Genomic DNA, 11,199 nt, shown 5'->3' with positions numbered 1-11,199 from the left:
TACTGATTGGGGATCCCTGCCTTAGGCAAAGAGGTGGGGCAGGCGATTACCATCACTTTCCAATCTGCACTTCCTAGATGTCACTGCTCTATTTGATTGAGTAACATAGGACTCGAATGATTTCTTAGGGTGACAGTTTCCCTTTACTATACCTTCAGTTTCTTTTCAGGAGCATTTTAGCCACAGGACAGCAGCTACTACCTTCCCCCCATGCCACTAAACAGAAGTCTACAGGCCATGAAAGTACACATCAGGGGGGTTATAAATAATGCACCTCAGTTTATACACCCATATTATGAGACAGTTTACCTTTAAATTAAGCATTTAGTATGTTATAGAATGTCCTGTTCTCAGCAACATTCCAACTAAACAGGTCTTCATTTTTATAGCTTTTTTATTACAAGTATGGGATCCGTTATCTGGAAACCAGTTAACCAGAAAGCTTCGAATTATGGAAAGCCCGTCTCCCATAGATGCAGTTTTATCCAATAAATTTTTAAAAACAATTTCCGTTTTCTCTGTATCAAAAAACAGTACCTTGTACTTGATCCAAACTAAGATATAATTAATTTGTATTGGAAGCAAAACCAGCCTATTGGGTTTATTTAATGTATACATGATTTCCTAGTAGATTTAAAGTATGAAGATCCAAATTACGGAAACATCTGTTATCCGGAAAAACCCTGGGTCCCGAGCATTCTGGATAACAGGTCCCATGCCTGTATTTGTCTTTCTCTTATCACTTTCCAGTTTGCAATTTAAAGTGTCTTCTGGTTGTTGGGTGTCACTGACCCCCGCAGCCAAAAAACTATTGTTCTGTAAGGCTACAATTTTTATTTTTTTGGATTTAGCCAAACTGAATCAAGTATACAGTGCAACCTTATTATAAATTAAAGGTGTTGACAGGTAACATTCTAGCACATATTAGCACTGTTTACCTTACCTGGTAAAAACTTCAGAGACTGGATTATTTTCCTTTCTTGGGAAAAGTCCACCATTAAATGGGTCATATTGTCACTGACCTTTGGTTTCAGTGAGAGCCGAAATGCAGGGGCCATTGTTACTCTGCAATGGAAAGGTTATGAGAAAAGTCAACAAAAGGTTTCAGTCTGGAGAGGAACACTCACAGTTGTACTTTGATTTGTCCAGCTGAAGTAGACGTTTTTTGGCATCACACATACAGGGTCACATTATTTTTCTGTTAAAATGATGATGCCAGATATGCCAGTACACTGATGTTTTTTTTATCTGTTTGTTTGGATCCCACTGTTCTAAAAGAGATACTGTATCTTTCGCTTTAGTAATTTCTCATTGCATATTTAAAAATTGCAATGGTTTCGGATTCTTTATATTTATTTTGTTTTCAAGCATAAATAACCTTGGATATTGGTCCTATTAAAGGGGAAATATAACTTCCTATTTCACACAATTGGTTAATTAGTTATGCTTAAAAGATGCATAAGCCTGCCATAAAAAAAAAGTATTTGTATTTTTGAATTTAAAATCACCATGATTGGAAGATATTATTGGGCTCTTTGTTACCCATGGGAGAAGCTTTCCCAGATGACAACAGTGTCTAGTGTGTCATTGCTCTACAAATTTACTTGACTTATCAACCCAAAAGTATTGGACTGTCTGTAGCATGAATAGTGTTTTAGGTATTTAAGAGAACTTCAGGACATCAGAAACTAACAATGCAAGCACAAAACACATACTGTAAAGCTGCACATGCCAATCAGCTCGGAGCTCTATATAATACACAAAAGCCGTGAATTTCTTGTAAATGATATCCTTATAAACAGTGACTAGTGATGTACTCAGTTATAAACGGTGATTAGTGATGTCATTTGTCACATGACTCCCTAAAACTTGTGTATTATAATAAATAAAGTACCCTTTGTTGGAAAATATGAGGATATTAGAAGTAACCTCGGAGTTCCATGACCTTCGGCCTCGTGCTTTTATATTGTCATGGAACGCCTCGTGACTTAAAATATCCTTATATTTTACAATAGGGGGTACTATATATTGCACAGGGCACTACTCTCCAGATTTGTATTTTTTATTAAAAGGTCACTTAAAAAGAATATACACATTGGCATCTCTCCCATAGCTTTAGCTGATGTACATTAGGTCACTTAATTTATGGCTGGTCTCCTCAGAAATCAGTGCACATGTATACAGAATTATCATCACCATGGGATTCAATTTTTTTGTTTTGTGGCTAAGGATTATAATTTTTACAATTTTGATGACATTACCAATATACTCTCGGCATGATTTTAAAGGAAAAGTTCAGTGTAAAAATAAAAACGGGATAAATAGATAGGTTGTGCAAAATAAAAAAATGTTTCTAATATAGTTAGTTAGTCAAAATGTAATCTATAAAGGCTGGAGTGAGCAGATATCTGACTGTTCAGTGAATTTGCAATTGGTCCTTAGCATTCAGCTCAGATTCAAAAGCAACGATTATGACCCATGTGCCCCCCCCTCAAGTCACTGATTGGTTACTGTCTGGTAACCAATCAGTGGAAACCAAGAGAGCTGAAAAGCAGGAAGTAGTGTTCTGGCTATTATGTTACACATCCAGTCACTCCAGCCTATCTATTTAGCCAGTTTTTATTTTTACACTGAACAATTCCTTTATATGTGGAGATTTAGTAAAAGTTGTGCATCCATTACTCTTTCCATTTGAAAGTAAACCATATCATTATTTACGGATGTATTTCTTTTATACACATGCATAAGTCACTTGGCCCCAGACTTACCACCAGTCCACTGTCATACAACATACATGTAACAGGATATTCTTATTGAACTCTAACCCAATAAGAATGAAGGAAGAGGTGAACATAACTAGACAGGCAATTACAAAGAAAAGGAACAGTGGCAGAAAGAAGTGGAATTTGGTACTGTACCTATCCTTGATCTGTCTGGCAGCCTTGGTGCAAAGTAAAGAAGAAAGAAGGTAAAGTTAGTGTCCATGCAAGTCTAAAGGATTGTGAACTCCATGCAAGACAGATTTACAAAAGTGCTTGTAAACATTCATATACTGTCTTATTGTGTTTACATTTTTACTTGTGAATTGCTGTCAGATAGTATGTCAGAATGTTAATATTTGTCCAGACATTGTCTATAAACTAAAATGTAACAGCAAATCTACGAATCATAAAAATATACCGACACAGTCTCATCTATTCTCCATTGACCCAATGACAGCAATCAGTATAATAATTTCCCACTTGTATAAGGTCCCTATTGTATAAACAATAGTACAAAACAAAAAACTAAAATGTTCACTCTAAAAGGGAAAACTAAAAGGCGCAACAGCCAAAGAGCTCAAATTCTAGTTCACCTTCCCACAAGGCAGACTTGTGCTTTAGGCAGGAAAATGTAGATAAGAGACCCCTAGCTGTTGTGTTTACAGAGAGTGATGCTACTGCCTAGTCAAGCCCACCTTCTTTCAAGCAAGTAGCAACAGAGGAAAATGTTTAGCCAGTTTTCATATGTGTGTTATAAGCCTTATTTATAATGTGTGTTTGTTATTGCTGCAACCATGGCTGCAAAAACACATAGGAAAACCGCAACTATGCAGATTAATAAGGCCCCTCAGCATAATAACCTTTCCAAGAACACGGAAGGCACATAAAGGGGTAATTTTGCATGTCTCTGCCCATCATTTCTTAAGAGAGGGTAAAAGCAACGCTATTGGTGTAGCATGAAGAATGTAAATAGCTTTTGTCTTCAGAAGCTTTTCACCTGTTATCCAGATTGCTCTGGACCAGGCATATTTTGTTCTTTCTGGTCTTTCCGTAATTTGGATCACCATAGTTTTAAGTCTACTAAACAATCATTAAAACATTAATTAAACCCAATAGTATTGTTTTGCATCCAATAAAAATGTAGTATATCTTTGTTGGGATCAAGGACATGGTAGTGTATTATTATTATTAAAGAGAAAAAAGGAAATAGGTTTGAATTATATGATTAAAATGGAGTCCATGGCAGATGACCTTCCCATAATCTGAAGCTTTCTGGATAATGGGATTCTGGATAACAGATTCTATACCTGTATTCTAAACATCTTATCAGTGATCTGGTATGAAACATATATTCTATAGCCTATTCTATATCTCAATTCGAGTGGTGCACCCAGGGAAAAACAACAGCTTATTTATATAAACTGTACTATTGTTACCAAAGTGAAAAATAAATGATCTATCCAGGGAAACTAGGCAATTACATCAAACTGCACACAAAAACCTTATATTTGTTTGTGTTACTAGTCCTTTAAGGTAATAGCACATGGGGAATTTGGTTGTCCGTACAATTTTGCCCAGCCAACAAAACATCCCATGCATTATTAATCTTAAGATTGTCATCAGACAGGCAAGAACCAATTGCAAGTACATTCATTAATACCAAAAATGGTAGGACAAGTCAAGCGAGAGCAAAAAGTATTATGGAGCAGATTAATCAACGGTTAGAGAAAAAAATGCTTTCTTTTAGGAGGGCCAAATTTATCAAATGTTTATTGTATTTCTTAATGAAACTTTGCATTTTTCAGGACTGTAAAATATTTTTTACATTGATTAAAGAATTTTCAGAAATTCTGAAAACATTTCTTGTCAATTCATTTTTTTCACTGGTGAGAATGTGTGAAAATCTATATGAAATATGGAAATAAAGGATATACTGTATCTTTAAAAAATGCTATCCAAAATGGAAAACATAGGGATTTGCTGCAAGTATCTGCAAGAAGAGAATACAGAGAAACATAGACTTGCTATGCTTCCTTGAGAGATAGCTTCTGAGTTGTAACTAAGGAAAGATTGGCAGGCCTCAAATCAGAGCGACATGTCTGTACCTTGGTGAATTCTTCAGGTTCCTTTATGCTGACAGACTGTGAAGCAAATTCTAATAGCTCCTCTGAGCTCTCCAGGGCTTTTGTACACTGGCTCAGCTGATTCTAGTAAAAAGCAAGCAAGAAAAACTGATTTTTTATGTTGCAAGCGCTAAATTAATAGCTGCTGAGTTGCAAATATACAATGGTTTACCAGTTACAGAAAACAAAAATAACAATAATGTACATGTGCATGCATTAACTGAAGGCGGCAGGTTCAGCGTAAATAAGTCTAATTCTAAAATCATAAAGAGGGCGTTGTGCATTCTGTTATGTAATTTGTCACAAGTCGTCATGCAACATTTTTCAAAATGGTATTAATACGCTGTCAGATCATTTCTCCACTGCAAGCTAGCACAACATTTATTCTGCTTGCTATGTTTTTATTCACGTATACCAAGTAAATTGTTCTTTAGTATTTAGATAGAACTATTTGATCTCCATATAAAAATTATGTGGGAGATTCATTTATGTGGAAAATTCATTTACAATTGCATTAGGACCTGTAACAGGTTTCTGGCATGTCTGCAGCCGTGTGAATGTTATTGCATTTATTATAGTTTCCTAATATTTTAGAAAATTTCAGCATTTTTTCCCAGAAATGTTAACATTTTAACCACTTTCCCAATTTTTTTCTCAATGAAGCGCTTTCCTATTTTTTCAAATGTTTTCCTCACTGGCTTTATCAAATCATGCGTTGGACAGGTTAAAGCAGTTTGATTCCTAAGGCAGAAATCTTGCAAAGCTGCCGGGAATTCTGAAAAGTTAAAGGAGTAGAGAATGCTCTATTCTGAGACAATTTGCAATTAGTCTTCATTTTGTTTATGTGTGGTTTTTGATTAATTATTTTTTTGTGCAACAGCTTTCCAGTTTGGATTTTCAGCAGCAGGCTGCTAGGGTCTGATATAACTTAGCAACCAGTGAGTTGAATGACAGGCTGGAATATTATTACAGGAGGGTCTAAATATAAAGATAAGCAATATAAATTAAGAGCAATAGTTTCCTGGCTTCATTCAGCTGGAAAAAGTCAGAAGAGAAAGGCAAATAATTCAAAAACAATAAAAAATGAAGCCCAATTGCAAAGGTGGTAAAATTAGGCCATTCTATAAAGTATAGAGCAGTATGTTAGAAATAAAACCTCATGGGCTTACCTGCAGCTCCTGCATTTTCTGGGCTTGCTCTTGCTTTATGGTGTTAGTCATGCTCTCTTTCATCTCATCCAGAAACGAGTACAGGCTATCAAACTCATCATCCAAATCGGAAAGCACTTTAGACGAGTTTGCCTGCAAAACAGCAGTACCATTTGCACCACTTTAGATCCGGGTTTTATTATATAAACAATAATATACCCCTCAATAGGGGAACACCCTTGCATGTTTCAGAACACCCAAAGTTATACTAGGGCAGCAGGAGACTTGTATAAAGCTCCCTTATCTTAAATCAAAACAATGTTGATTATGCTATGTTTTCCCTTCAGCTAAAGTCACTCTCCTAGCCAATAGAGTTTTAACACAATAAGGGGCCTACTTAACATACTTTGGAAAACATTGGAAAAAATATCACCAATTAGATTCAACAGTCACCTACAAGCTAGAAAACAAAAGCACTGATCAATTGGTTGCTATGGGCAACATCATTGGTGATATTTTCCTCCAATTTTTACACAGCAAAAAAAAAAAATTGCCTTTGTGAACACTTTGCCCCTCATGCAACAGTAGAATAGCGATGTTATACAGTATAACAATACAGAGCAGGTGTTAAAGGGGAAGGAAAGGTTAAAACTAAGTAAGCCTTATCAGAAAGGTCCATCCAAATATACCAGTAAACCCTCAAAGTAATGCTGCTCTGAGTCCTCTGTCAAAAGAAAAACCACATTTCTTTCCTTCTATTGTGTACACATGGGTTTCTGTATTAGACTTCCTGCCTTCAGCTTAATCCTCCTCTCCGCTGTAATCTGAGCCCAGAGCTATAAGTGAGCGGGGGGGGGGGACCCAGGCAGGAAGTGATGTCACACCAAGCTAATACAGCAGCTGCTATCCTAAACAAACAGAGTTTCTAGAGCTGTTTACTCAGGTATGGTAAAACATTCTACAGAATAAATATAGCATACTAGTTGCACTATTGCAGCTAATCTATTGGCAATAAAAGACCTCAGTAGCTTTCCTTCTCCTTTAAAGGTTCGCAAGGCGCAATTAAAATTCGCAATGCAATAAACCTTAATGAACAATATTACATTTATTTGCAAAGTTTTGCTCTTTGCGAATTTTATTACATTTCCCCCTATGTGTTTTAAACTGACTGTAAAAAGACCAGTTTACTCTTTTGTATGTAGGATTGTTGTGTGTTGTACTTACAAAGGCTGTATAACATAACCCGTTGTTGTATTTGCTCCATGCCAAAAACATACACCCAATGAGCATTACATGAGCATGCTGATGGAACAAGTAAAAAATTCTAAAATATAAGTATTCCCTTGAGTACTGCAAGAGACTTCAACCTTTGTGATGTTATGTGTGGCATTAGCAAAGGCAACCCACTAAATGTTCTGATATTGTGTACAAAGAGATTCCTGTACCATAAAACTACACTAGCATAAGGGTTCCCCTACACTATACACAATTTAACTGGAAAATAGCAAGAAAAAGGTGATGTAAAACCTGTGACACCATTGCTTTATCACTTCTCCCACCACAATTTAATTTAAAGCTAGATAATGCTAGCTCGAGGTGGGAGTAAATAATGGCATAAACTAGGGCATGGCTCTGGTATATAAGAAAAGAAACCCTCACAACAGACATTTATAAAAATGCTATTTTAAGCGACTTTTCATTTTACAATCTTTTATAAATATGATGAAATCTGCACTATGTATGCCCCCCCACAAAAATGGGACCTAAAAAGGAGTTACTAAAGGTTTGCTTATGCCTAAAAACTACGGTTTGCTAGCACAAGAGCTGTCCTATGAACAGAACATCCTGTATTATGCATATAAATAGTAAATAATTCATGTCAATAGCCCACCAGGAACAGTTTTCACAGTTGTCTGAGCATTGGTAGCACTAATAAGGTCACTGGAGCTGTATAATCTTAGGCTGGATGTGATAGTTAGAGGTACATTAATTTAATACATATAAAAAGGCATAACGAGCTGTTATTTTCTGGCAGACATACCTGCACACCTCGTAGTCTGTGATTGAGAGTATCAATAAAATTCTGGATTTCGTCATTTTTGTTGGCAAGAGTTGTGATAATCCTCTGCAAAGCTTCCTAAACAAATGGGAAATAGAGAAGGAACATTTATTATCAAAAGTAAATTAGCTGTAGGCTGTGAAGAAAAATTAAATATTTACACTGAAAAAAAAGTTTACTTTGTACATAGAAAAAGTTGATACAGTTATGGGATCCGTTATCCGGAAACCCATTATCCAGAAAGCTCAGGATTACAGAAATGCCGTCTCCCACTGCATTTTATCCAAATAATCCAAAATGATTTCCTTTTTCTCTGTAGTAATAAAACAGTACAGGTATGGTATCAGTTATCTGGAAACCAGTTATCCAGAAAGCTTCAAATTACAGAAAGCCTGTCTCTCATAGACTCCATTTTATCCAAATAATCCAGATTTTTAAAAATGATTTCCTTTTTCTCTGTAATAATAAAACAGTACATTGTACTTGATCCAAACTAAGATATAATTCATCCTTGTTGGGAGCAAAACCAGCCTATTGGGTTTATTTAATGTTTACATGATTTTCTAGTAGACTTAAGGTGTGAAGATCCATAACTGATGGAGATGTATATAAGGAAGTAAAACGTTGCCAATTCACTTTTTGTACATAAAATAAGAGATACATGAGACAAAATGAAGGTCACAAGACATTAACAAGCAGGAGGGAACTTTGTACGATTACTTTTCTTTCCAAGCGGTTTATTGATCATCCACCCATATAGCAAATAGTTTCATATCAGCTGTGGTGTGAAACATAAAGCTAGAGGTAGGAAGCAGTACAGACACAGGCTTAGCTGAAGCTGTAACAAGCTACAGGTTGAAATAACCATTTTAAATGAATGCATTTTTATTACTGCAATAAAATGAGATCTTGAATATGATCAGCACAGGCAACAAAAAAAAAAAAAAATTATGGTTAGTGGACTTTTTTTCTTTTTAAAGTTATTTTTTTCAAAAGTTATTCTACATAATGGTCCATTCCAAGCCCAGCCAAGATACGATACTGTATAACAATGGTTAAAGTCAAAAGTCATGCAAAGGCTGCTACAGCATCAATGTATTATGTTTTTGCTGTGACTCAGCTCTTCAGACCATTATCTGGTTTAGAGTTGCTATTTTTATATTGTAGAAAGAATCTTAACTTTATTAAAGGGGATTATGGACATCCACCCATAGCATTAAGCGTTACCGGCATGCCACTTGAAAGGACAAGGCTATGTTTACAGTCTTACATCAGGCAGGGTACCTGCAGAATACCCAAACATTTTGGGCACTAAAGCCTTTATTTACTGACTGTATAATCAGTTGAGGCACCTTGTATGTAAAAGTTTAACAACCTGATTGATCCACCTCTGGAGTGAAGTTACTACCAGTGTCCAATCATGTCACTTCTAGGCTATAGCATTAACTGCTCATTGGTGTGACATCACTTCCCATGTTGCACAGGGGGTGGGGGATGGGAAGTGGTTTGACAGCATTATTAACTATTGCAAGCTGGGTGAGATGTGGATGGTTGGAGTAAAAAGCAGCATGCTCACTGACTTTTGTTTTAGGGAGCACTTTATTGACATTAAACAGCTACTTAAATCTATTTTGAAATAAACAATGGCAAGGAACAAGCCCTTAACATTAATATGACTATGCTAGTAATGACCCAGACCTTCATACGTGTCCACAAGTACTCTCCATCGTGGATTTTGCTTATCTTTTGAGTGTATTTGGATGGAAAGGAGTATAATAATTTTGGCTATGAACTTTCTTCATCATGTAAATAGATGGAGTTAATGTTTGTATACTCCTTTATTAAATTCGTAATACTTCATCCACTTGGATTTTATAGGTTCATATCTGTTTTTTTCATATTGCCTCAGTAAACTAAATTTTGTTATAACCTATAAGATGAGATTGCTTCCCTTTTTAGTTTAAGATTTATTTAAGTTCATTTATGTTACTTTGTATGATATTTTGTTACGAGAAAATCATTTTTATGTTTTGTATACACTCAATTGATAAGAAGTAACAAATCATGTATGAAAAGAAAGCATTTGATAAATTTATCCTAGATAAGTTACTATTGTTGCAAATGATCTTTTTGTATAAATTAAATATAACAAGGTTATTTTAAGAAGGCAATATTTCAGCTTGTGCAATATAACAATAGAATTGTATATTGTTTTCATAACTTTGTTCAGTAAATAATTAACTGTCATTTCCGGACATGTGATTTAAATAGCCGTTAGATGTCTGTATTAACTATGACTACGTATCACAAGATATACGAAATGCGTCAGGATTCTATGATTTTAATCTTATGAAATAAAGTTGCCTTTTACTTCACGAGTGGCATCAGGACTGATTTCCGTTTTTTCTTCAATTGCAAACTCACCTCCTGCTACAGGTTCGGGGCGATGCACCCGGGCCACTCGGAACATTTGGGGAGTACATTTTCCCCTCAAGTTGAAGCATTGCTAAGAAGCTGGTTCTAACACAAGCATGGTACCTGGGGTTTTTAAACCAAGGTCAAAATATTTACAGGATGAGCGCCTTAAGTTTAGGGCTTAACTGCTACAGTTATTTGTTGTAGAATTTTTAATAGAAATAAGACTGTGTGCATTTCACAAAGGGTTTTTGCATTTGAGCTGCATTTACTTACGCGAACAATAATTAGCCTTGTATTGTGACTTTTATATTACATTTACACTGTATCTTGTGAGTTTGTCCTTAAGGGCAACCCAGATCAATACATAATATGTAGCCTATGTCTATTTTAAGCTTTAGTTCTAATTCAAGGTGTGTGTGCATGCATGTGTATGACACATGCTAAAAGCTACTTTGTAATTGTGACCTTCGTGTAGATTTAAATAGACCTGCTTGTGCCCCGTTTATATATTTAAAGCCATTAATAAAGAGTATATCTTATCTTAGCTTACATTGTTTTTTGTTATTTGTAAATGTAACTACTACTGAAAGAAGTACCTGCTGATTTTATATACTGACAAATGTAGCCAAAGCCAGTTAATTTATAGACCTGAGGAGAACAGACTTTTGATCAAGTGCTTTCAGATGCAG

General features: G+C 35.5%; 1 protein-coding gene across 5 annotated transcripts in view; it reads right to left on the bottom strand.

Annotated features, from left to right (window-relative positions):
- The window catches only part of fsd1l.L (fibronectin type III and SPRY domain containing 1-like L homeolog), a 42,790-nt gene that overhangs the window by 19,189 nt on the left and 12,402 nt on the right, over positions 1-11,199 (bottom strand). For all 5 annotated transcript variants that reach the window (XM_018257533.2, XM_041563734.1, XM_041563736.1 and 2 more), the window contains exons 2-6: positions 8,075-8,170; positions 6,055-6,186; positions 4,868-4,969; positions 2,919-2,941; positions 944-1,065 (exon numbers count right to left, since the gene is read on the bottom strand). In XM_018257533.2, coding sequence (XP_018113022.1) covers positions 944-1,065; positions 2,919-2,941; positions 4,868-4,969; positions 6,055-6,186; positions 8,075-8,170 — 475 coding nt within the window. The remainder of the gene's footprint in view (positions 1-943; positions 1,066-2,918; positions 2,942-4,867; positions 4,970-6,054; positions 6,187-8,074; positions 8,171-11,199) is intronic.

This window comes from Xenopus laevis, chromosome 1L, assembly GCF_017654675.1.
Source record: "Xenopus laevis strain J_2021 chromosome 1L, Xenopus_laevis_v10.1, whole genome shotgun sequence".
Taxonomy (NCBI): domain Eukaryota; kingdom Metazoa; phylum Chordata; class Amphibia; order Anura; family Pipidae; genus Xenopus; species Xenopus laevis.
This window is presented reverse-complemented; position numbering and strand designations above follow the sequence as displayed.